At 37.6% G+C, this 27,611-nt stretch overlaps 1 protein-coding gene across 1 annotated transcript in view; it reads left to right on the top strand.

Annotated features, from left to right (window-relative positions):
- Window positions 1-27,611, top strand: part of ADGRV1 (adhesion G protein-coupled receptor V1) — a 525,892-nt gene that overhangs the window by 201,953 nt on the left and 296,328 nt on the right. Inside the window, exons 77-81 of the mRNA XM_060091810.1 lie at window positions 3,703-4,110; window positions 16,911-17,095; window positions 22,865-23,114; window positions 23,640-23,779; window positions 25,306-25,466. Of these exons, the coding sequence (XP_059947793.1) occupies window positions 3,703-4,110; window positions 16,911-17,095; window positions 22,865-23,114; window positions 23,640-23,779; window positions 25,306-25,466 (1,144 nt within the window). The remainder of the gene's footprint in view (window positions 1-3,702; window positions 4,111-16,910; window positions 17,096-22,864; window positions 23,115-23,639; window positions 23,780-25,305; window positions 25,467-27,611) is intronic.

Below are 27,611 nucleotides of genomic sequence, written 5' to 3' on the forward strand. Positions count from 1 at the left end.
ATAAAATCTGTAGAGAGTTGAAATTTCTTCAGAATGAAACTGTATAAGACCAGAAACAAAAAGTATGGGTCTTTGTTCTGATTTTTACCTGAACTAGTTGAAAATCTTCTTCAGGACTTCAAACACTAACTGATCTTTATGTTTCTTTAAATCCATGAGTTCATGAGGTCTCACAGCCACTTTTCACATCCATCATATTAGGTGACATTAAGTGAAAGAGAGGGAGCAGGTGGGTATCCAGGGATTCAGAAGAGTAATGCTACGAAACGCTAAGCAACTAGAGCCTGGGGCTGGTCCACACAACATGCTATACCTTTTGAGCATTATGTTTTAAACTTTGTTTTAGGAACAAAACTCTAACATATTAAAGCAAAAGTGTGCATCTACTTTTCTTCAAGCATGATTGTAGAGGTTGGAGCTTGCCCACCTTAGCCCTCTCTTATTTCCCCTTGACTCATATAACTCCCCAAACCTCACAATTTGGAAACTACCATTCCGGACAGTGCTACCATTTCCCCGGTTTCAAGATTTCAAAGCTGATGACACTTTAGGCCTCAAGGTATCAAAGTTGTTTTCTGTTTTTTATACAAAGTGCTGTTTAGTATGTCTTTGGTTGTTGAGTGGCTCAAACACATAGAACATTCTGTGTATAAAATACAACATTTGTGCAGCCAGTTTGCTGTAGCAATCATGTGAGTCAGGGATCAGAGGTTAAGACTGGAGCTGTGGGTAGTGAGCTGTCCTGGAAGCTTGCCAGGCAGAAAAGTTGTCTTTATGACAAAGTCTACAGCTTGGCAGGTGAGAAGACAACACTTTATATCATGTGAGACTCTAGAAATAAACTCCATCCTAAATAACATTGAAATAGTACAAACATGAAAAGAAGTACTTTGATTCATGGATATTTTGGCATTTTTTTCTTTTAAGCATTTAATATGGTAAGAGAAATGAGAAAAAAAATATGTGCTTCCTTCTTCTCCCATGAAATCTATATCATCATATGCTCAGTACTTTGTAGAGTGGAAGACTGGAAGAAGGGACAAAAAGATTTGAGGCATACTTTGGTTCACACACTCAGTTGAAAGGGGAGTTGAAAATGCCAAAATAAGAGTGTGAATGCCAATATCTCTTATCATATTTATTTATATTCTTTCTAGATTATCCACAAATGATTCCTTGCAAAATACATGCTGTCACTAGCATGTAACTCATAGCATTTTTATAACACTATAAAAATCAACATATAGGATCTCTGTGGTGATGAAAATGTATCTTGACTGTATCAATGTCCATATCCTGGTTGTGATATATTATAATAATGCAAGATGTTACCAATGAGGGCTGTTGGGTAAGGGGCACAGGAGACCACTCTTTATTATTTCTTATAACTGCATGTGAATCTATAATTATCTCAAAATAAAAAGTTTAATTTTAAAAATTAGAAATAAAAGTTTTACCTGTCTGGTATGATTTTATTTTCCTGTTGCTTCATTGCCCCTGCATTTTCTCTCTCAATGCTAGGCATATTGTTAGAAGAGAAAGTCATATAATTCTAGTTTCCAGTAGCTGACAAGGATGAGAAAATAATTATGGACCAAGTTGCTATTCTGTTACAGTGATATTAACTTTGCTTTTACTTTAAACAGATTTTAATAATGTAGTTAAAACAAAAGCTGTAGCATACCTACCCTTCAGTAGGTCAGCATTCCTGGTACATAAATACTATAAGTTCCCTTATATCTACATATTTGTGATCTAAAGTTAAGGGATATAAGGATTTGAGATAATGAAAATATCACTCATTCCAGTTATCTTTAAATTAAATAGGCCTATAGCTAAGCCAAATATGAAAACCAATTCCAGATATTTCATTTGTATATATATGTACTAGACCAAAGCCCACAAGTTCAAAAAAGAATATGCCTCTCCTTCTTATTCTCACATTGCTTATTCTATCAAAGGCTATTTCTGTATTGATTTTCGTTGTTGCTTTTAAATTGCATAGTGCTTCTTTTTTGTGTTTGTTGTATGTATTTTATAAACACAAGAACATTTTGATTGTTCCATTTCCTTTAAATGTCTGAATTGTGAAATAAATTCTACCAGAAAATAGTGGACAGAATGTATATGTGCAGTTTATAGTAATAAAATCATCACCACCTACCTTAAGAAATCCAACTTAATCAGGATCTTAAAACTAGCTGCCATGAACTCTTCTCTGATGCCATCCTGCTTTTTCCTTGCAGAATAACCTCTCCCCGTCTCTCAGATAACCTCTGCCCTATATTACATGATGAATTATTACCTTGTTTTTATTTATAGTTTTACCACATACCATATGCTGTTTAGGTTTACCCGTTTTGGAAATTATGCAGATGAGATTCTTCCAGTTGTATTGTCTTATGGTGTGTTTTTTTTGCTCAACAGTGTTTTTGAGAAATACGTGTGCTAATGTGTATAGTTCTTTCATTTTTCCTGTTATATGGTGTTCCAGTGGATAGTTTAATTTCTCCATTCTGAAGCCAATAGACTTTTGTGTTGTTTCCTTCAGCAAGGCTTTTTTTCCCCTACCATTATGCTGCAGAGGCTCTTGAAAACCCTTTTTCTTCATTGATTTTTCACTTTTTGTAACACTTGGTCACTTCCTCCTTCTGGATGTGTGCTCTTCCCCTTTGGGCCTCTGGAGCACCACACTTTCCTACTCTAAACCCTTTTCTCTCTGGCAGCTCCGTCCTGTTGCCTGTGTTGGTCTTCCTGACCAATAAATATTGGGGTCCACCTAGACTTACTCTCTAGGCTAGACCATCCATACCTGTTTTCTTTAAGTATCATCTATAAAATGAGAACTCCTGAATTTTTATCACTACCCTCCTCACTGCCCTGGATCCAGACTCATATATCTGATTGCTCTTACCTGACATCTTCGTTTGAATTGTCTAAAAGGCATCTCAGGCTTAATATATATAATGCATAACTCTTGATTTCTCCCTTAGCGCCCCCCCCCTCCCCCAGTTTACTGCCTTTCATTCAGGCACACAGCCAGGAGTTCTCCTCCTTCTCCTCTCCTCTCCATCCAGCACTGAATTAATCAGAAAGTCCTGCTGACTCTACATTCAAAATATATTCCCAGTCTGAGTACTTCTTACTCTTTCTACTTATACAACCTAAACTACCATCTGTGTTTTTTTTTTTTTTCAGGAACTAATGTAAAAACATTCTATCTCTTCTTCCTGCTTCCATCCTCATCCCCTGCTACAGCCTAACTAACTATCCACAAGAGCCAGAATACTCATGAAAATGTGAAATAAAGTGTGTCTCTCTCCTGCTGGAATCCTCCAGTGTCTTCCTGCCATACTTTGTATAATGGACGTACATGATCTGACCCCTGGGCATATACGCCTCTGAATATCTTCAAATTGTTAGTAAGCTCACAATTGGAGACATTCTGTGAGGCAGTAGTGACATTTCTTTTCTAATTCTCTTTCTTGATCTATTTTAAGGCATCCGTCTTTCCTGATCTCATCACTGTATGATGTGTATTTATCTCTCTAATTTGTTTTAGGAAATTAGAAAAAGTATAAAACCTCCTGTTTTAACAGTAACATTGTTGTGTCCCATCAGATTGTTTAGGAGAAATAAAATTTGTTTAGGACAAGGTCAGAGGTTTATAGTTTCACTTAAGTGGTGTTGTTTAATTTCTAGGAGTTAAGGAGTGCTGAGACAATTGGTCGTACTCTCATATCTCCAGCTATTTCTGGGAAAGACTTTGTGAGAACTGAAGGCATGCTGATCTTTGAACCTGGCCAGAGAAACACCGTATTGGATGTCATCCTAACACCAGAGACAGGGTCTTTAAATCCATTTCCTAAACGCTTCCAGATTGTGCTTTTTGACCCGAAAGGTGGTGCCAGAATTGATAAAGTGTATGGGACTGCTAACATCACTCTTGTCTCTGACGCGGCTTCTCAGGCCTTTTGGGGGCTTGCGGATCAGCTGCAGCAGCCCCTGGATGGTGACATTCTCAACAGGGTGCTCCACAGCATCAGTGTGAAAGTGGCAACGGAGAACACAGATGAACAGCTCAGCGCTGTGATGTATTTAATAGACAAGGTAAGAAGCCCTCGCAAATGTTAGCAGTTGCAACACTGCTTCATACATTTTTTTTCATAGAAATTTACTTTATGTGGGGAAGTTCTTTCTAACCATAAAACAAAACCCCAGAGTCATAAAGGAAATGATTGATAAACTTGACCACATAAAGTATAAACAAAATTTCTCTTTGTATATACCACAAGCAAAATCAAAAGACACCTAATGGTTATATATCAATTATATCTCAATAAAACTGGAGGGGAGTAAGAAAAAAAGAGCGCTAATAGGTGTGGGAAATATTAATGCAAATATATGTGTAACAAGAATGTTTATTTCAGCATTACTTATAATAACAAAAATTGGGAAAAATAGCTATTAAGAGGGGCCTGGCATATCCATAAAATGTAAAACTTTTTCATGATTTAGACATATAATAATTAGAATAAGACAGTAATGAAACCGGCATTGAAAATGTAGATAATCACATGGTAGGGTTGAAATTTTAACAATAAAATACAAGATGCCCACTTAACTTTGAATTTCAAATAAACAATGAATATATTTTTTATTATAGGTATATCACAAATAAAAATAAATATTTTTATTTACAGGCAGTATTTGGGACATACTTACATCAAGCAATTATTGGTTGCTTATCTGAAATTCAAATAGAGTCACCTATATTTTATCTGGCAACCATTCTTATGTCCCATATGTACCTCATATGTGCTCTAAGATATCCTCGAATTCAGGAATACAGAATAGAACTTCCAAGTACTGATACAATGTCATTCTATAAGGTCTTGTATTTTATGTGAAATTGTTTCATATTTGTAAGTTTTATTATCCCTCAGATTCTAACTTCTTTGAAACAGAATCTGCTTTATGCTATATATTTCTTTATAGGAAGAGCTCAACAAATCTTAGTTATTGTTAGTAGTAGAAGTGACTACTTATTTATGTTCAGTAGAAACAGCTACTGTGCTAAAAAGAGCAACAGCCTTAAATGACTCACTATAAAGATGTTCTGGATAAAACTCAGCTGTGGTTTTGGGCAAATTTTTGTTATGACATAATAGTCTATCCCTTGATTTTCCTAGGTATGGTGCAATGAAAATTATTTAAAATGCTGTCATTTGTTTTAATAATAGTATTTGTCTTTTAAGACTGCTGGATTTGATATGCAAATTTTTAATTTCATTGGGTTTTGGTTTCCAGGTCATTGAAGCTTGGTAAAACACAAGTCAGGAGGCATTGCCTCTAATTTTGTGTTCTAGGACACTTGAAAAACCACAGGAATAATTTCATCTGTGAAACTTTGATAGGCCCTCCTTTCCCATAAACGTCCCCCCCCTTTTTTTTTCTCTCCTGACGATTTTTAAAGTTTTCCCCATGGTTGATTCAGGTTTTCCACTTCTTTGAAAGACAGTTTTGATAATTTGGGGAGTTTTTTTCATTGCTGTTTATGTAAAATGGCTATTTAGATCCAGCATATTTCTTTTTATCATATACTTTTTAATATTATATATCTTATATTTCAATAATTATTTTTTACATTTGATTTATTTTATAATCATATGCATGATGATTTAGACTTGGCTCTATATTTTCCTACCTGGTTTTGTGTTTCATGCTTGCAATAATTTTGACTGAATTGTCTGCAGACTGAGTCAGTCTGTGTTGTTATTTTAGGACGAGCAAATGGGGGGATGTTTTGAGTCAGGGAAGGGTGGCTGTCACAGATGCCTCCTGGGATTGGCTGTTCATCATCTCTGTCTCCCTGGAAAAGCTAGGTATCCTCTTTCTGCCTCAGTTTCCTTAACTGGAAACAAAGCAAAATAACACTAGCATCTTCCTCACCGGAATGTTGTGAGAATTAGAGAAGTTAGTATAATGTGCTGAGAACAGTACCCTTGGAAACCAAGGGTTACATGAATAGCCTCTTTGTTTTATTGATTGATTGATTGATTGATTGATTATTTTTAAACATCTTTATTGGAGTATAATTGCTTTACAATGGTGTGTTAGTTTCTGCTTTATAACAAAGTGAATCAGCTATACATATACATATATCCCCATATCTCCTCCCTCTTGCGTCTCCCTCCCACCCTCCCTATCCCACCCCTCTAGGTGGTCACAGAGCAGCGAGCTGATCTCCGTGTGCTATGCGGCTACTTCCCACTGGCTGTTGGTTTTACATTTGGTAGTATATATAAGTGCATGCTACTCTCTCACTTCGCCCCAGCTTACCCTTCCCCCTCCCCGTGTCCTCAAGTCTATTCTCTACATCCACGTCTTTATTCCTGTCCTACCCCTAGGTTCTTCAGAACCATTTTTCTTTTTTTTAGATTCCATATATATGTGTAAACATACGATATTTATTTTTCTCTTTCTGACTTACTTCACTCTATATGAGAGTCTCTAGGTCCATCCACCTTACCACAAATAACTCAATTCTGTTTCTTTTTATGGCTGAGTAATATTCCATTATATATATGTGCCACATCTTCTTTATCCATTCAACTGTTAATGGACACTTAGGTTGCTTCATGTCCTGGCTATTGTAAACAGAGCTGCAATGAACATTGTGGTACATGCCTCTTTTTGAATTATGGTTTTCTCAGGGTATATGCCCAGTAGTGGGATTGCTGGGTCATATGGTAGTTCTATTTTTAGTTTTTTAAGGAACCTCCATACTGTTCTCCATAGTGGCTGTATCACTTTACATTCCCACCAACAGTGCAAGAGGGTTCCCTTTTCTCCACACCCTCTTCAGCATTTATTGTTTGTAGATTTTTTGATGATGACCATTCTGACTGGTGTGAGGAGATACCTCACTGTAGTTTGGATTTGCATTTCTCTAATGATTAGTGATGTTGAGCATCCTTTCATATGTTTGTTGGCAATCTGTATATCTGCCTTGGAGAAATGTCTGTTTGGGTCTTCTGCCCATTTTTAGATTTGTTTGTTTATTTTTTTTGATATTGAGCTGCATGAGATGCTTGTAAATTTTGGAGATTAATCCTTTGTCAGTTGCTTAAGTTGCAAATATTTTCTGCCATTCTGAGGGTTGTCTCTTCATCTTGTTTATGGTTTCCTTTGCTGTACAAAAGCTTTTAAGTTTTATTGGGTCCCATTTGTTTACTTTTGTTTTTATTTCCATTTCTCTAGGAGGTGGGTCAAAAACGATCTTGCTGTGATTTATGTCGTGCAGTGTTCTGCCTATGTTTTCCTCTAAGAGTTTGATAGTGTCTGGCCTTACATTTAGGTCTTTAATCCATTTTGAATTTATTTTTGTGTATGGTGCTAGGAAGTATTCTAATTTCATTCTTTTACATGTCCCTGTCCAGTTTTCCCAGCACCACTTATTGAAGAGGCTGTCTTTTCTCCATTTTATATTCTTGCCTCTTTTATCAAAAATAGGGTGACCATATGTATGTGGGTTCATTTCTGGGCTTTCTATACTGTACCATTGATCCATATTTCTGTTTTTTTGCCAGTACCATACTGTCTTGATGTACTGTAGCTTTGTAATATAGTCTGAAGTCTGGGAACCTGATGCTTCCAGCTCTGTTTTTCTTCCTCAAGATTGCTTTGGCTGTTCTGGGTCTTTTGTATTTCCATACAAACTGTGAAATTTTTTGTTCTAGTTCTGTGAAAAATGCCATTGGTAGTTTGATAGGGATTGTATTGAATCTGTAGATTGCTTTGGTAGTATATTCATTTTCACAATGTTGCTTCTTTCAATCCAAGAACATGGTATATCTCTCCATCTATTTGTATCATCTTTAATTTCTTTCATCACTGTCTTATAGTTTTCTGCATACAGGTGTTTTGTCTCCCTTGGTAGGTTTATTCCTAGGTATTTTATTCTTTTTGTTGCAATGGTAAATGGGAGTGTTTCCTTAATTTCTCTTTCAGATTCTTCATCATTAGTGTATAGGAATGCAAGAGATTTCTGTGCATTAATTTTGTATCCTGCAACTTTACCAAATTCATTGATTAGCTGTAGTAGTTTTCTGGTAGCATCTTTAGGACTCTCTACGTATAGTATCATGTTGTCTGCAAACAGTGACAGTTTTACTTCTTTTCTGATTTGGATTCCTTTTCTTCTCTGATTGCTGTGGCTAAAAATTCCAAAACTGTGTTGAATAATAGTGGTGAGAGTGGACAAGCGTGTCTTGTTTCTGATCTTAGAGGAAATGGTTTCAGTTTTTCACCATTGAGACCGATGTTGGCTGTGAGTTTGTCATTTATGGCCTTAAATTTTGTTGAGGAAAGTTCCCTCTATGCCTACTTTCTGGAGAGTTTTTATCATAAATGGGTGTTGAATTTTGTCGAAAGCTTTTTCTGCATCTATTGAGATGATCATATGGTTTTTATTCTTCTATTTGTTAATATGGTGTATCACATTGATTGATTTGTGTGTATTGAAGAATCCTTGCATCCCTGGGATAAATCCTACTTGATCATGGTGTATGATCCTTTTAATGTGTTGTTGGATTCTGTTTGCTAGTATTTCGTTGAGGATTTTTGCATCTATATTCATCAGTGATATTGTAATTTTCATTTTTTGTATTATCTTAGTCTGGTTTTGGTATCACGGTGATGGTGGCCTCGTAGAATGAGTTTGGGAGTGTTCCTTCCTCTGCAATTTTTTGGAAGAGCTTGAGAAGGATGGGTGTTAGCTCTTCTCTAAACATTTGATAGAATTCATCTTTGAAGTCATCTGGTCCTGGACTTTTGTTTATTGGAAGATTTTTAATCACAGTTTCAATTTCATTACTTGTGATTGGTCCGTTCATGTTTTCTATTTCTTCCTGGTTCAGTCTTGGAAGGTTACACCTTTCTAAGAATTTCTTAGAAAGGAATTTCTTCCAGGTTGTCCATTTTATTGGCACAGAGTTATTTGTAGTAGTCTCTTAGGATGCTTTGTATTTCTGCTGTGTCTGTTGTAAGTTCTCCTTTTCATTTCTAATTTTACTGATACGAGTCCTCTCCCTCTTTTTCTTGATGAGTCTGGCTAATGGTTTATCAATTTTGTTTATCTTCTCAAAGGACCAGCTTTTAGTTTTATTGATCTTTGCTATTGTTTTCTGTTTCTATTTCATTTGTTTCTTCTCTGATCTTATGATTTCTTTCCTTCTACTAATCTTTGGGTTTCGTTTGTTCTTCTTTCTCTAATTCCTTTAGGTGTAAGGTTAGATTGTGTAGTTGAAATTTTCTTGTTTCTTGAGGTAGGCTTGTATTGCTATAAACTTCCCTCTTAGAGCTCCTTTTGCTGCATCCCACAGGTTTTGGATCGTCATGTTTTCCTTGTCATTTTTTTCTAGGTATTTTTTTATTTCCTCTTTGATTTCTTCAGTGATCTCTTGGCTGTTTAGTAATGTATTGTTTAGCCTACATGTGTTTGTGTTTCTCATGTTTTTTTCCCTGTAATTGATTTCTAATCTCATAGCGTTGTGGTCAGAAAAGATGCTGGTTATGATTTTAATTTTCTTAAATTTACTGACGCTTGATTTGTGACCCAAGATGTGATCTGTCCTGGAGAATGTTCCATGTGCACTTGAGAAGAAAGTGTAATCTGCTATTTTTGGATGGAATGTCCTATAAATATCAATTAAATCTATGTGGTCTATTGTGTCATTTAAAGCTTTTGTTTCTTTATTAATTTTTTGTTTGGATGACCTGTCCATTGGTGTAAGTAATGTGTTAAAGTCCCCCACTATTATTGTTGTTACTGTCGATTTCCTCTTTTAGAGCTGTTAGCAGTTGCCTTATGTATGGAGGTGCTCCTATGTTAGGTGCATATACATTTATAATTGTTATATCTTCTTCTTGGATTGATCACTTGATCATTATGTAGTGTCCTTCCTTGTCTCGTGTAACATTCTTTATTTTAAAGTCTGTTTTATCTGATATGAGTATTGCTACTCCAGCTTTCTTTTGATTTCCTTTTGCACAGAATATCTTTTTCCATCCCCTCACTTTCAGTCTGTATGTGTCCCTAGGTCTGAAGTGGGTTTCTTATAGACAGCATATAGATGAGTCTTGTTTTTGTATCCATTCAGTGAGCCTGTGTCTTTTGGTTGGAGCATTTAATCCATTCACTTTTATCGATATGTATGTCCTATTACCATTTTCCTAATTGTTATTGGTTTGTTTTTGTAGGTCCTTTTCTTCTCTTATGTTTCCCTCTTAGAGAAGTTCCTTTAGCATTTGTTCTAGAGCTGGTTTGGTGGTGCTGAATTCTCTTAGCTTTTGTTTGTCTGTAAAGCTTTTGATTTCTCCATCAAATCTGAATGAGATCCTTGCTGAGTAGAGTAATCTTGGTTGTAGTTTCTTCCGTTTCATCACTTTAAATATATCATGCCATTCCCTCGTGGCTTGTAGAGTTTCTGTTGAGAAATCAGCTGTTAACCTTATGGGAGTTCCCTTGTGTGTTATTTGTTGTTCTTCCCTTGTTGCTTTTAATAATTTTTCTTTGTTTTTAATTTTTGTCAATTTCATCACTGTGTGTCTCGGTGTCTTTCTCCTTTGGTTTATCCTGCCTGGGACTCTCTGTGCTTCGTGGACTTGGGTGGCTATTTCCTTTCCCATGTTAGGGAAGTTTTCAACTATAATCTCTTCAAATAGTTTCTTGGGTCCTTTCTCTGTCTCTTCTCCTTCTGGGACCCCTATAATGTGAATGTTGTTGCATTTAATGTTGTTCCAGAGGTCTCTTAGGGTGTCTTCATTTCTTTTCATTCTTTTTTCTTTATTCTGTTCTACGGCTGTGAATTCCACCATTCTGTCTTCCAGGTCACTTATCCGTTCTTCTGCCTCACTTATTCTGCTATTGATTCCTTGTAGTGTATTTCTCATTTCAGTTATTGTATTGTTCATCTTGGTTTGTTTGTCCTTTAATCTTCTAAGTGTTTGTTTCTTAATTCTTCTAGGTCTTTGTTAAATATTTCTTGCATCTTCTTGATCTTTGCCTCCATTACTTTTTGCTAGGTCCTGGATCATCTTCACTGTCATTATTCTGAATTCTTTTTCTTGGAAGTTTTCCTGTCTCTACTTCATTTAGTTGTTTTTCTGGCGTTTTATCTTGTTCCTTCATCTGGTACAAAGTCCTCTGCATTTTCATCTTGTTTATCTTTTTCCGAATATGGTTTTTGTTCCACAGGCTGCAGGATTTTAGTTCTTGCTTCTGTTGTCTGCTCTCTGGTGGGTGAGGCTGCAAGCTGGCTTACTTGATGGTCACAAGATGAGTTTCTGCAGCTCCAGAGGTGCAGAAATATCCTCTTCAGATGTCTCCTTCGGAATAAGAAAATCTTTCCCAGATATCCCCTTTCGGACCTTTATTACTGCTCTTTGGCTAGAACTGGGACATATGACTGCCCCTGAACCAGTCACAGGAGAAGGGAATGACATTTTGATAAGTGATAACTAGACTAATGAGGTTCTATCTTCGTGGACTGAGAATTTGACACGTTATTGCCTGAAAGAAGGGTGGATGGATAACCCAACACATTGCGGTTCATGGAATGACTCTTCATACCAGCCAGTAAGAATCTGTTTATGTGAAGATCTCTTTCCTGCTAGTGTTGGAGGGTTCCTGCGGAGGCTGGGGGTGGCTGTGGCTCACCGTGAGGACCTCCTTCATTTCTTTTTCATTTATTTCTGATCTGATCTTTATGATTTCTTTCCTCCTGCTAACTTAGGGTTTTTTTGTTCTTCTTTCTCTAATTGCTTTAGGTGTAAGGTTAGGTTGCTTATTTGAGATGTTTCTGTTTCTTGTGATAGCATTGTATTGCTATAAACTTCCCTCTTAGATCTGCTCTTGCTGCATCCCATAGGTTTTGGGTCGTCGTGTTTTCATTGTCATTTTTTCTAAGTATTTTATATTTTCTTCAGTGATCTCTTGGTTATTAAGTAGCGTATTTTTTAGCCTCCATGTGTTTGTATTTTTCTTTTTTTTTTCTTTTTTAAAATTTTTTTTGCGGTACGCAGACCTCTCACTGTTGTGACCTCTCCCGTTGTAGAGCACAGGCTTCGGACTCACAGGCTCAGTGGCCATGGCTCACGGGCCCAGCTGCTCCGTGGCATGTGGGATCTTCCCAGACCAGGGCAAGAACCCGTATCCCCTGCATCGGCAGGCAGACTCTCAACCACTGCGCCACCAGGGAAGCCCGTGTTTGTATTTTTTACAGATTTTTTCCTATAATTGATATCTAGTCTCATAGCATTGTGACTGGAAAAGATACTTGATACGATTTCTGTTTTCTCTAATCTACCAAGCCGATTTTGTGACCCACGATATGATCTATCCTGCAGAATGTTCCATGAGCACTTGAGAAGAAAGTGTGTTCTGTTGTTTTTGCATGGAATGTCCTATTAATACCAATTAATTCTATCTCGTTTAATGTGTTATTTAAAGCTTGTGTTTCCTTATTTATATTCATTTTGTATGATCTGTCCATTGGTGAAAATGAGGTGTTAAAGTCCCCTACTATGATTGTGTTACTGTTGATTTTCTCTTTTACGGCTGTTAGCATTTGCCTAATGTATTTAGTTTCGCCTATGTTGGGTTCATAAACATTTACAATTGTTTTATCTTCTTCTTTGATCGATCCCTGATCATTATGTAGTGTCCTTCTTTGTCTCTTGTAATAGTCTCTATTTTAAAGTCTATTTTTTCTGATATGAGAATTGCTACTCCAGCTTTCTGTTGATTTTCATTTGCATGGAATATGTTTTTCCATCCCCTCACTTTCAGTCTGTATGTGTCTAGGTCTGAAGTGGGTCTCTTGTAGACAGCATATATACAGGTCTTGTTTTTGTGCCCATTCAGCCGGTCTGTGCCTTGGTGGGAGCATTTAATCCATTTACACTTCAGGTAATTATCGATATGTATGTTCCTATTACCATTTTCTTAATTGTTTTGGGTTTGTTATTGTAGGTCTTTTCCTTTTCTTGTGTTTCATGCCTAGAGAAGTTCCTTTAGCATTTGTTGTAATGATGATTTGGTGGTGCTGAATTCTCTTAGGTTTTGTTTGTCTGTAAAGGTTTTAATTTCTCTGTCGAATCTGAATGAGATCCTTGCTGGGTAGAGTAATCTTGGTTTTATGTTTTTCCCTTTCATCACTTTAAATATGTCTTGCCACTCCCTTCTGGCTTGCAGAGTGTCTGCTGTAAGATCAGCTGTTAACCTTATGGGGATTCCCTTGTGTGTTATTTGTTGTTTTTCCCTTTTTGCTTTTAATATTTTTTCTTTGTATGTAATTTTTGATGGTTTGATTAATATATGTCTTGGTGTGTTTCTCCTTGGATTTATCCTGTATGGGACTTTCTGTGCTTCCTGGACTTGACTGACTGTTTCCTTTCCCATATTAGGGAAGTTTTCAACTATAATCTCTTCAAATATTTTCTCAGTCCCTTTCTTTTTCTCTTCTTCTGGTACCCCTGTAATTCAAATGTTGTTGCGTTTAATGTTGTCCCAGAGGTCTCTAAGACTGTCCTCAATTATTTTCATTCTTTTTTCTTTTTTCTGCTTTGCTGTAGTTATTTCCACTATTTTATCTTCCAGGTCAGTTATCCATTCTTCTGCCTCAGTTATTTTGCTATTGACTCCTTGTAGAGAATTTTAAATTTCATTTATTGTGTTGTTCATCTGTTTGTTTGCTCTTTCGTTCTTGTAGGTCCTTGTTAACTGTTTCTTGCATTTTGTCTATTCTGTTTCCAAGATTTTGGATCATCTTTACTATCATTAGTCTGAATTCTTTTTCAGGTAGACTGCCTATTTCCTCTTCATTTGTTTGGTGGGGTGGGTTTTTACCTTGCTCCTTCATCTGCTGTGTATTTCTCTCTCTTCTCATTATGCTTAACTTACTGTGTTTGGGGTCTCCTTTTCGCAGCCTGCAGTTTTGTAGTTCCCATTGTTTTTGGTGCCTGCCCCCAGTGGGTGAGGTTGGTTCTGTGAGTTGTGTAGGCTTCCTGGTGGAGGGGACTGGTGCCTGTGTTCTGGTGGATGAGGTTGGATCATGTCTTTCTGGTGGGCAGGACCATGTCCTGTGGTGTGTTTTGGGGTATCTGTGACCTTATTATGATATTAGGTACCCTCTCTGATAATGGGTGGGGTTGTGCACCCGTCTTGCTAATTGTTTGGCATAGGGTGTCCAGCACTGTAGTACGCTGGTTGTTGAGTGGAGCTGGGTCTTAGCGTTGACATGGAGATCTCTGCGAGAGCTTTTTCCACTTGATATTACGTGGAGCTGGGAGGTCTCAGGTGGACCAATGTCCTGAACTTGGCTCTCCCACGTCAGAGCCACGGGCCTGACACCCAGCCAGAGCACCAAGACCCTGTCAGCCACATGGCTCAGAAGAAAAGGGAGAAAAAAAGAAAGAAAGAAAGAAAGAAAGAAAGAGAAAAATAAAATAAAAAGAAATAAAGTTATTAAAATAAAAGAAGAAAATTATTAAAAATCAAATAATTGAAAAGTAATAAAAGACAAGAAAAAAGAAAGAAGATAGCAACCGAACAAAAAACCCAATCCACCAATGATGAGAAGCACTGAATACTATATTAAACAAACAAGCAAACAAAAAAACGGACAGACAGAACCCTAGGACAAATGGCAAAAGTAAAGCTATGTAAACAAAATGACACAAAAAGTATACACATACACATTCACAAAAAGAGAAAAAGGAAAAAATATATATATAAAAAAGAGAAAAGGAATAGAGCAACCAATCAACAAATCTATCAATGATAATAAACTCTAAATACTAATCTAAGTTAAACATAAAACCAGAAACAAATTAGATGCAGAATGCAAACCCCAAGTCTACAGTTGCTCCCAAAGTACACTGCCTCAATTTGGGATGATTCGTTGTCCATTCAGGTATTCCACAGATGCAGGGTACATTAGGTTGATTGTGGAGATTTAATCCGCTGCTCCTGAGGCTGCTGGGAGAGATTTCCCTTTCTCTTCTTTGTTCGCACTGCTCCTGGGGTTCAGCTTTGGATTTGGCCCCGCCTCTGTGTGTAGGTCGGCTGAGGGCATCTTTTGGGAAGTCTGAGGTCTTCTGGAAGCGTTCAGTAGGTTTTTTGTAGGAGTTGTTCCACATGTAGATGTATTTTTGATGTATTTGTGGGGAGAAAGGTGATCTCCACATCTTATTCCTCTGCCATCTTGAAGGTCTCCCCCCTTGTTTTATTTTTTGTGTGCTTTGCTGAAAGAAACTTTCTGTTACCCTTGAATATGTATGAAAGTTTGAGTGGCTCTAGAATTCTTGGATCACAGCCTTAACATCCTGAAACTGCTTATGTTGCTCTGTTGGCTTCTGTCATTTCATTTGCAAAAAAAGTGTGATGTCAGAATGAATTTTTATTTCTCTGTTAGTAATATTTTTCCTGTCTGATTTCTGGTAAGATTTTTAAAAAACTCTTGAAATTACATTTTAAAATCACCCAAATACATCTGGTGTTTTTTCTTTTCCTAATTTTCTGTGGAATAAAGCAAACTCTGCATTTTAGACGTATTTCTTTAGCTTACCAAGGAACTATGTTGCTTTTTTCTTGTACCTAATATTTTATATGCTTGTTGTATCTTACAGGTTTGTCTCATTTGTCTGTAATGTTTTCTCTGAGTTCTGGGAGTGTTCCTTGAGCTTATTTTTCATTTAACATATTCAGTTTGATCGTTTTAGTAACCAATGGGCTGTTCCCTGTCTCCCCATTGTAGTTTTTACCTTGTTAAATTTCATTTTGTACCTCTTATCTTTTTCCTGTGTATTATTCTCCATTATTCCTAATTGTCTTTAAGATGGCTACTCTTATAAACTTAAATCTTGAGTTCAGCCATCATCTCGGCACTCTATAGATTACAAAGTTATTTAAAAAATATAGAGAACATTGAGCCACTTTATCAGTGAGCTCAACTAACAGCAGTAACAGAAAAATCATTTCAACATTGTCATAAGTTCATTAGTAAAAGTATGTGCAAGTTACAGAGTGTAGTCATGTATGCCAGCAGCTGGGGCATAGGGTAGAAATCACAGAAAAAGTGATGACTAATTTGGATTTTGAAGAATTAATAGGGACTCCTCAGGTATCTAATAGTGTAGTGGAATAACAAGTCAGTGGCTTCACACCCATGCTTACTCTGACAGTAAAAATGTGTCCCCCATCATTCATGTGAGGGGTAAAAATTAAATCATGAAGGCTATTTTCCTCTTACTCTTCTTGTCCCTCAAACAACAAATAACCCAGTCCTTTCAGGTAGGAGGGCTCATACTTACCAATAAAGGCAAGAGTATCAGGAGCTCTTGACTACTCTTGGTTGGAAAAGGATTTTCTCATTTGATGTTTGAGAAATTTAGTGATACGTGGTGGCTTCTGTCCGATAAAAAACAGATAAGAATAAATTTTCTTCTATTATAGACATATATTCTTGTGTCTATTTCCTTAGTTGTTGGTCAAAAGAAAACAGAATCTTGGGGTAGGTGTAAAAGTGAGATTAATTTGACTCATGATGTTAATTATTGTAGTTAAAATTAAGTGACCAATGCAGCTGTTTGGGGCTTTATCTAGATATTAAAGAGAAAATATTTTGGTGATTATGCCTTTTCTTTATAAAATGATTATTTATGCTTTTTAAAGTACAGATGTATTTGAAATATGATTTTGATTCTAACTTCTCTTAAATTCTTTATAGGTTCATCTTTATTTTTGTTAATGTTAGTAACTGGTAATAAAGAACAAGTTATACCATATATATCATTTAAGCAGTTTATTTTTGAACATATATTTTCATACTTGGATTTTTTTCCAGATAACTGTTGAAGGAAAGAAGCAAGCATTAAGCATTGAAAGCCGAAATCTTTTCTATGACATTCTTTGTGCTCTTGTTAACCCAAAACGCAAGGACACTAGGGGATTCAGTCACTTTACTGAAGTGACAGAGAATTTTGCCTTTTCTCTACTGACTGATGTTACTTGTGGCTCTCTTGGTGAAAAGTAAGTATCATTTAATATAATAGCAGTACCTTATATGTATTCCTTCACAGTTTACAAAGTAATATGCAGTGCAAATTGACATTTAACTAATGTAACTCAGGATTATACAATCAATACATTGTACCTAATGGGCAAATTGAGTTAATTATTTGAAGAAAACATAGAAACTACATCAAAAGAAAGTAACTTATACTGTCAGTAATATATTCCTCTTGTTTTGAAGGTTCTTTTAAAAATAAAAGTGTGTTATTGCCTACTCCTATTTATATAATGAGTAGAAGATACATTTCTGAATGGAAAAAAAAGCAAGATGATTCCAACTTTTAGACATATTTTAGGCCACATTTTTTATTGTGGTAAAATACACATAGGATGAAATTTACCATGTAAACTGTTTTTAGGTGTATAGATCAGTGGCATTTAGTATATTCACACTGTTGCCACCATCACCACTTGCATCTCCAGAACTGTCATCTTCTCAAATTGAAAATCTTTACCCATTAAGCAGTAACTCCTCTTTCCTCCCTTCCCCCAGCCCTGGTAACCTCTATTCTACTTTTCAGTCTCTATGAATTTGCCTATTCTAGGCACCTCATAAGTGGAATCATACAATATTTGTCCTTTGTGTCTGGTGTACTTTGCTTAGCATGTCTTCAAGGTTCATCCATGTTGTAGCATGTGTCAGAATTTCACTCCTTTTTAAAAAAAGTTTTTTTAAATTGACGTATAGTTGATTTACAATGTTGTGTTAGCTTCTGCTGTATAGCAAAGTGATTCAGTTATAATATCTATACATTCTTTTTTATATTCTTTTCCATTATGGTTTATCACAGGATATTGAATATAGTTCTCTGCTCTATACAGTAGGACCTTGTTGTTTATCCATTCTATATATAATAGTTTGCATCTGCTAACCCCAAACCCCCAACCAGTCCCTCCCCCTACCCTTGGCAACCATTTGTCTGTTCTCTATGTCTGTGAATCTGTTTCTGTTTTGTAGATAGGTTCATTTGTGTCATATTTTAGATTCCACATATAAATGATATCGTATGTTATTTTTCTTTCTGACTTACTTCACTTAGTATGATAATTTCTAGGTCCATCCATGTTGCTGCAAATGGCATTATTTCATTCTTTTTGTTTCTACGTAGTATTCCATTGTATATATGTACCACATCTTCTTTATCCATTCCTCTGTTGAAGGACATTCAGGTTGTTTCTATCTCTTGGCTATTGTGAATAGTGCTGCTATGATCATAAGGGTGCATATATCTTTTTGAATTATAGTTTTGTCTGGATATATGCCCAGGAGTGGGATTGCTGGATCATATGGCAACTCTATTTTTAGCTTTTTGAGGAAGCTCCATTTTGTTTTCCATAGTGGCTGCACCAACTTACATTCCCACCAATAGTGTAGGAGGGTTCCCTTTTCTCCACACCCTCTCCAGCATTTGTTATTTGTAGGTTTTTTAAGATGGCTCTTCTGACTGGTGTGAGGTAGTACCTCATTGTAGTTTTGATTTGCATTTCTTTAATAATTAGCCATGTTGAGCACCTTTTCACGTGCCTGTTGGCCATCTGTATGTCTCTTTTGGAAAAATGTCTATTTAGATCTTCTGCCCATTTTTTGATTGGGTTTTTGTTTTTTTGTTGTTGAGTTGTATGAGCTATTTGTATATTTTGGAGATTAAGCTGTTGTCAGCTGCATTATTTGCAAATATTTTCTTCCAGTCTGTAGGTTATCTTTTCGTTTTGTTTATGGTTTCCTTTGTTGCACAGGAGCTTTTAAGTTTGATTAGGTCCCATTTACTTATTTTTGCTTTTGTTTCTATTGCCTTGGGAGACTGACCTAAGAAAACATTGGTACAAGTTATGTCAGAGAATGTTTTTCTTATGCTTTTCTTCTAGGAGTTTTATGGTGTCATGTCTTATGTTTAAATCTTTAAGTCATTTTGAGTTTTTGTGTATGGTGTGAAGGTGTGTTCTAACTTCACTGATTTACATGAAGTGTGTGTCCAACTTTCCCAACACCACTTACTGAAGAGACTGTCTTTTTTCCATTGTATATTCTTGCCTCCTTTGTTTAAGATTAATTGACCATAGGTGTGTAGGTTTATTTCTGGGCTCTGTATTCTGTTCTGTTGATCCATATCAACTTTTAGACATACTTTAATATACTGTTAATTGTGCTTCTCCCTGGAGTTTTGGTTCAATTTCATCCATTTGGAGGCAGTTCTCTGAATGTTGTTGAACTTCAGAATCTGTTGTTTTAGAACATATTGCTGAACTTCAGAAATTTTGTTTCTGGCTGGAGTTTCAGGGCAGAGAGCAAGCAAGAGGAAAGGGAAAAAATAAAATGTGGTTTGTGTTATTAACTATATAGTTAATTTCGTAACTATGTGTTAATATTCTCCAGTTCTGGTGTTTTATTGATAAATTACATTCGTAAGGTAAATTGGATCATTGTAGTACAAAGACCTAAATCGTGTTTTAATTCTGTTTGACTTAACATAAAAATAGCTCGTAATAGAACATGGTTGGAAGTTGATATTTCCCTCCAATTTTCACAAAGTACTATGTTATTTAAAAAACAATTATTGTTATTTAATGGGACATGTCTGATTAAAAGTGTTGTTCAGAGGCTTCCCTCGTGGCACAGTGGTTGGGAATCTGCCTGCTAATGCAGGGGACACGGGTTCGAGCCCTGGTCTGGGAGGATCCCACATGCCACGGAGCAACTAGGCCCGTGAGCCACAACTACTGAGCCTGCGCATCTGAAGCCTGTGCTCCACAACAAGAGAGGCCGCGATAGTGAGAGGCCCATGCACCGCGATGAAGAGTGGCCCCCGCTTGCCACAACTAGAGAAAGCCCTCGCACAGAAACGAAGACCCAACACAGCAAAAATAAATAAATAAATTAATAAACTCCTACCCCCAACATCTTCTTAAAAAAAAAAAAATGTTGTTCAGTGAAGTCAAATAGTTCATAGCTTTGCATAGTTTCAGTCCTTTCTCTTTGCTTTTCCATATTTATGCAAGATCACCAGGATGTTGAGATAGTGGTAGACGTGAATCATCTACCCTGCTGTGAATGTTGATTCCATCTGTGCTCTCAAAGGCCTGGTGAGAACTCAAAAGGGTATAAGATGCACAAAAGGAGTGGCTTTTTCTGTCTTGTTGCCTAATGTATTCTCAGGGCCTAGAACAGTGTCTGGTACATGGTAGATTCTCAGTGGTTATGGTATAATGAGTGAATAGAATGAATAAAGGAATCAATATGTTTTTGGCCATGTGCATCGTCCCTGCAGGTTTGCTGTTTCGCATGTATAATGGCAGTCAGGCAAGAGGAGCGAGCATGGCACATTTGGGGAAATCATCAATTGGGGAGATCATCAACCTTTAAATATTGAATATAGAATACATTAGGTAGGGTGTGTGTATGTGTGTGTAGGAATCTGATTTAGGATTTTAGAGCCATCGTGTTGAGGACTATGTTAAAGTTGAGTTTTTTTTAACTCAGGGAACTCTAAAGATGTTGACCATTCTAATATGCATTATTTATACATTGTCTTAAGCAGTATTCAGGGGCATCTACTGAGAGTGAAGGGTTTGGGAATAGAGCAGGGATATTGAGGAGAATGATGGTACCTAGAACAATCATTTGGAAGCCAAGTAAAAACAATGTCAAGTGGCATTGAGGGTCTGACTGAAGTCGGTCATTGTGGATTTGTAGTGGTGCCAATCTACATGTTAATGTGGGTTTTTCCCCCTCATTTAAGCCTAGGTGTAAAGCAGATTTGGGGATTGATCAAAGTGAGTGCATTGGAAGGGCATGGATATAGGAGGTTAAAGTGTCAGGGAGAGTGTAGTTGTCGTCAGGCCCTCTTAAGGGGCCAGGGATTTGACACACTTGTGTCAAGGTTGGGTAGAGTCACTGTACATGTTGTGTTCGTCTCAGAATGCCAACATAATGGGGTCTCTGATAGCGCTGATGGGCTAAATATCAGAAGATTCCAGGGTGGGTGCGTAGGGGGTAGGTTCACTGGTCTCAGTCACATTGTACCCGGTCAGGGGTGGGGAGGTCGACAGTGGCAGCTTTTTAGCTCTGAGTCACCAGTGAAGATGTAGGAAGCTAGATGGGAAGATGAAGAGATGAGCTTTTTATAAGCTGTTGTGGAGGTGTAGATGGCCTATATGGATTGAACTGTTTTAATAAGAGTCTTGGACATAGGAGCTAGAGCCTGGATGAATGGCTGGACAAAAGATAGATGTTTAAAGGTACCAATTCAAATGTGGTAGTTAAAGATTTTTTTAAAAGAGAGTATATAGCTAGAGGAAAAAGTTAGCCCTTACCCTTTCTTTTCTTTTTTAAATCTTCAGTTTAAAATTCTCAACTCCATTTCCCAGGTTAGGGGCCTTGACGAGGTATTTGTGTCCATGATACATTTATACATACTCAGCATCTCTTGTGGCCCATGTAACTTTTAAAACTTAATGCATGATTTTTATCCTAATATATTCTCCATTCTTTTTGAGGCAGGTTTCAGGTATGATTCACCTTTGTGTCTCTTCATTGTTTGCAAACATGATAGATCCACAGAAAAAATTTATCAGATTTTTTGGAGGACTGGTTAAAAAATACAGATTCGGGCTTCCCTGGTGGCGCAGAGGTTGAGAGTCCGCCTGCCGATGCAGGGGACATGGGTTCGTGCCCCGGTCCGGGGGGATCCCGCATGCCGCGGAGTGGCTGGGCCCGTGAGCCGTGGCGGCTGGGCCTGCGCGTCCGGAGCCTGTGCTCCGCAATGGGAGAGGCCACAGCAGTGAGAGGCCCGCGTACCTCAAAAAAAAAAAAAACAAAACAAAAAACAGATTCGTAGAACCTCTAGCCTCCCCCAGGCAAGGTTTCTGATTTAGTAAGAATGGGATGTGATCTAGAAATCTGTATTTTAAAACAAACTTCAAGGTGATTTCAACACACACTGAGGTTTGGAAGCAATTCCACTGAGCACAGGATCTTGTGCCTAGGGAATGTTGAAAACAGTTGTTAAATGGATAAAGATCCCTGCTCAGGGCTGTTTCTTTTATCATATATATGGTTAAATTGGAAATGCTCTGATGGCTTAGAAAGGGGTGAGGTAAACTTGATGAAAACATGGCTCTAGGTATATAAGTTTTATGATATTCTTGAATATAAAGCAGAGTTTCAGGGGCCTCCCTGGTGGCGCAAGTGGTTGAGAGTCCGCCTGCCGATGCAGGGGATACGGGTTCGTGCCCCGGTCTGGGAGGATCCCATATGCCGCGGAGCGGCTGGGCCCGTGAGCCATGGCCGCTGAGCCTGCGCGTCCGGAGCCTGTGCTCCGCAACGGGGGAGGCCACAACAGTGAGAGGCCCGCATACCGCAAAAAAAAAGCAGAGTTTCAGTTTAGTGGTACATTCTTTCCTCAACCTATTCCACCAATGCTGATGTGACTAATACAGAAAGTACATTTTATAACCACAGATCTGATATCTGTGAAACAGCTTGCAAAAGCCCATGTTTTAGGCTATAAGGGGGTTCAGGCAAGAGGATGCAGAAAGTTCTGTGCAGAAAATCCTAACAATTCACCATAAAAGAACTGAAAGCACATTCTCTTTACTGCTCCTGGGTAGGTAGTGTCATGGTTATACATAAAGAAAGGAGCTCCAGTGTGATGAGTTTTAACAAATACGAGAAGATATACATATGCAAATGCATGCCATTTTAGCAGAACCTTTGCTTTTCTGTCATAGAAGCAAAACCATCCTTGACAGTTGCCCGTATTTGTCCATACTGGCTCTTCACTGGTACCCTCAGCAAATCAATGGGCACAAGTTTGAAGGAAAAGAAGGTGATTATATTCGAATTCCAGAGAGGTTATTGGATGTTCCGGATGCAGAAATAATGGCCGGGAAAAGTATATGTGAATTAGTCCAGTTTACAGAGTATAGCAGCCAGCAGTGGTTTATGACTGGAACTAATCTTCATGCCCTGAAAAATAAGGTAATCTATCATTTAAAGAATTATGCAGTTAGAATCTGATTTTTCCTTAGCAAACATATTCCTCAGGATACATTCACTTGATCAGATTTGTGGTAAATGCTAGACATGGTGAGCTAATTACGAAACGTGTCCTATCTTTATGAGCTAGTTGTAGAATGTTTAGTCTCAAAAATAGTTGGAAATATTTCCTTCATGTTTTATTAAGTAAAAAAATATATATAAGTGGAGAAAGTGAAAAAAAACCCATAGCTTTCTCTAATGCTATATTGTATTGTATATCCCGCTTGTGATGAAGTCTGACAATAAAGTCTGTCAGCTGTAGACTGCTCAGTAGCTGGAGTAGAGGTAGAATGTTTGCAGTGGAAAACCAGCCAGACAGCCTGCATTCATAAGCTATGAATAATAGTGACAGTAAGCAAGTAACTAAAATGACTAGAAAAATGAAGTGAAGTTCAGAATGGGAGATTCAGTCATGACATTAATTTGAAAAAATCATTACATTTTCTATTCTTTTTGGCATTATAGGTATTATCTTTGAGTGTGAAAGGCCAGAGTTCACAACCCCTGACCAACAACAATGAGATTCTGTACAGGATTTATGCTGCTGAGCCTAGAATTGTTCCCCAGACACCTCTGTGTCTCCTTTGGAATCAGGCTGCTGCAAGGTACTTGTTAATAATTCTTTAAAATCAGAATTTGTTCCTTCCCCATTCCAGTATCATTAAGCCCAGTTTTTTTTGTACTGAACATAGAGGTCTCAGGTGAGATTTTAGACTGGAGAAGAACCTCTACACTAAATGAGACAAAGCAGCATAGGAAATTGTCTAGCCTTGTGCAGGTGGCAAACGGAACCAAACAATTTAAATATGTGTTTAACACATTATGTACTCCTTTATTATGACTACTTTCATGGGACTTAGTGTGAGTTCTACTCAATTCAGATAACCTCCCTGTGGTTATTGGTTAATTTATTGAGCAGGGAAGGAATTTCTTTTGACCCCTTCCATCTGGGCTTGTGGTTCTGGATCTGCTGCCCTATGTTTAGAGGGATTAGTAGGGATTTATAATTCTAGTCCACATATGACTTGGAGTGCATTTTGGGATTAAAGCCATGCACAAGAATGGGAAGAAGAGCGTGATTCTTTCTTTAACTCTCCTTGGCCTGAGACATGTTTCTGAGCAGTTCTCTCTCTGGGAGCTCAACCAGGGCTGCAGGGTCAGGCATTGCTGGCTTAGAAGGTTTAGGGTTCAAATCAGTCACTAGGTTCTGTTTGTTACTGACTTACAGCCACACCAACTAAAATTCTAAAGAGAGTTCAAACAGCTTAGTTGGGTGACCAACGGTCCTTCAAACACCAAAACTCTCCTTAGTCTCGTTGTGAAAAAATAATTTTCCATTGAAATTCCTAATGTCCGAGGACACATCTTAAACCTAATACACTCTGCAATCCTCAATATATAATTAATACTGAACGTTTCAAGCTTGAATCTGCAGTTGGGATTGAGAAGTTTTATGTCCTTAGAAAAGTAAAGGTATCAGGAGGCACTGGAAGGGAAGAGGCTCAATCGGTAGTCACTGAGGGATGCTCCGAAGGCATGGAATGTGGCACTATATTTGCTATAATCATGACAGTTATTGTGGTAAAAGCCAAACCTTTTAGAAGGAAACACCTGAAAGAACCCTGGGAAACATTTACATAATACAACTGGCTCAAAATCCAAAAAAGATGATCTAGGAAACTTAGAAAAGCGTGTAAGTAATTTATGTGGTTCAAAATAAAGGAGTTGTGAAAAATGAGGAAGGGTGAACACTGCACATTTGATGGCTATATTGACCTTTTGGTATTCTGGAATGCTAGGGAAGAGTACTTTCTGTTGAACACCTTGAGTGTGTTTGCTTTAGATTGGGTAGGGACTGATACTGCTCTTTTGAGAGGACCAGCTTCTTCAGTATTGGGAATGCTTCTGCAGGTTTAGTTAGTATTTAGGCTGCTTCTTAAAGTATCTGTGGGATCTTTGTGTCATGTCTTGGACAAGATGTTCCCCCCAATGTTTCTTCTTGAAAATGTGGTCTGCTTACGTCTTGAGTAAAGAACACTTAGGTTCAGTAAGTTATTTTTACCTTAAAAGCCATCTCAACGCCTAAAGTATTGGTGAAAGAGGAGTAGTGACGATTGTGTTTTTGCCCTAGCTGGTTGTCTGACAGTCAGTTTTGCAAAGTGGTTGAGGACACTTCAGACTACGTGGAATGTGCCTGTTCATACATGTCCGTGTATGCAGTCTATGCCCAGACTGACAACTTGTCTTCATACAATGAAGCTTTTTTCTCTTCTGGATTTATATGTATCTCAGGTAAGTTATAGTATTTTTGAGTCAACAATTTAAAATATCGATGAGGATAAAACCCGTTTTCCCGCAGTCTTTTTATATATGCAAGATGTGGGCGTACTGTAATTCATCAACACTAGGAGAAAATAAACTTTCCCATGGTCTTGTTCATTAATTCATACAGCAGTTGTTTATGGAGGACCAACTTTGTACTGAGGGAAAGGAAAGAACAAGACATAGTTCCAACTCATCTGTAATATAAAGTACAGTGTGGGATAGAAGCTGGATAGTAAGAAAGGGTATAGTTGATAGTGCTGTGATTTAGAAGGCAGGTTCTGCAGTGGAATATCAGGATTGTGTGAGATAATATAAACAAAGCATTTTGTATTTTCATTAGAAAATAAACCTATCCCTTGGGTTGATTTGTATTCTGCAGTCTAGAAGCTCTAAATATGGCTTAACCACTGTGTTAAAAAAGAAATTGTCTTTCACCTTCTACATCTAGGTCCCATTTCTGGCAGGAATAGGAACTTGAGTTGTGTTAATGTCTGTCAAACTATTTACCTATAACTTAGCTTTGAATAACTATAGAATTATTCTCATTTGCTGTTTTGATTTTGTGGTTGGGAGTCTGAGAATTCCTTACACTATATTTCTGTCCCCACCCTCATCCATTCTGTGCCCTGAGTCACCTTTTACAGATGTACAGCAGCTTCTGTGAACAATATGCTACATAGAGGACTGGGTATAGGGTAACTCTGAAGCCAAATGGCCTGGGTTCAAATCCTGGTCCTGCCATTGGCTAGTTGTGAGACCTGGGCCTAATACCTCCATTTCCATACCCACAATATATGATTTTAAATTGTGTTAACAGGGTGGTAGATATACTAACTCAGACATTCTGCTTTCATGATATTTTGTGTGTAAATGTGATTATCATTGAATTTATGTCTTTTACGTGGTGTGCAAACAGTCCCCTAGTAATCTTTATCAATTAGGAAAATTTTGTGGAGGTAGAAGCATGTAATTAATTATTCTTCTTTGTCCTGGTTGCTAAAATCTTTCCACTATAATTTAATATTCTGTGTCCTAGTTAAAATATTTTCACTATAATTTCATTTTATAAAGTTATACATTTTCCTTAATGTATCTTAATTCTAAACCTTAGATTCAGTAGCAAAAGTTAATAATTTCTTATTCTTAATAGCATCTTCCATAAGAATGATGTTTCTTGCTTAATAGATTCTTCTAGGTACACAGAGTTCCAAAATCAGATGGAGACATCCTATTTTACTTTGATGCAGTCTATTTACAGAAATTTCATAGACTGATGAAATAGAGCCAAAAGGTAAAATGCTGAAATAAAATCTATTTAGGGCTTCCCTGGTGGCACAGTGGTTGAGAGTCCGCCTGCCGATGCAGGGGACACGGGTTCGTGACCCCGTCCGGGAAGATCCCACATGCCGCGGAGTGGCTGGGCCTGTGAGCCATGGCCGCTGAGGCTGTGCATCTGGAGCCTGTGCTCCGCAACGGGAGAGACCACAGCAGTGAGAGGCCCGCGTACCGCAAAAACAAAAACAAAAACAAAAAAACGATTTAGGGCCTCCCTGGTGGCGCAAGTGGTTGAGAGTCCGCCTGCCGATGCAGGGGATACGGGTTCGTGCCCCGGTCTGGGAGGGTCCCATATGCCACGGAGCGGCTGGGCCCGTGAGCCATGGCCGCTGAGCCTGCGCGTCCGGAGCCTGTGCGTCCGGAGCCTGTGCTCCGCAACGGGGGAGGCCACAACAGTGAGAGGCCCGCATACCGCAAAAAAAAAAAAAAAAAAAAAAAAAAACGATTTAGATACCATTTCATGTATTTCCATAGAGACATAAATCTAAGTGCTAATATAATCCACAAAAATCCTTTGCTTGTTCTAAATACTAAATATCAAAGCAAAGAGTTCTAAAAACTAAAGAGAGAATGTTACCTTGATTTTTTAGAAGACTAGCAGGACTGTAAGATATTTCCTGAGAGAATTGTTAATAAATATGCATTTTTGCAACTAACTCTTGAAAAGGCTGCATAGATTTACTCATGTATTTGATAACCAACACCCAAATATTAATATCTACATTTATTACTTTTGACTTGGATGCATATTTGAAATTATTGGGTTTTTTCCCCTCT

Source organism: Mesoplodon densirostris, chromosome 3 (genome assembly GCF_025265405.1).
Source record: "Mesoplodon densirostris isolate mMesDen1 chromosome 3, mMesDen1 primary haplotype, whole genome shotgun sequence".
Classification (NCBI taxonomy): Eukaryota; Metazoa; Chordata; class Mammalia; order Artiodactyla; family Ziphiidae; genus Mesoplodon; species Mesoplodon densirostris.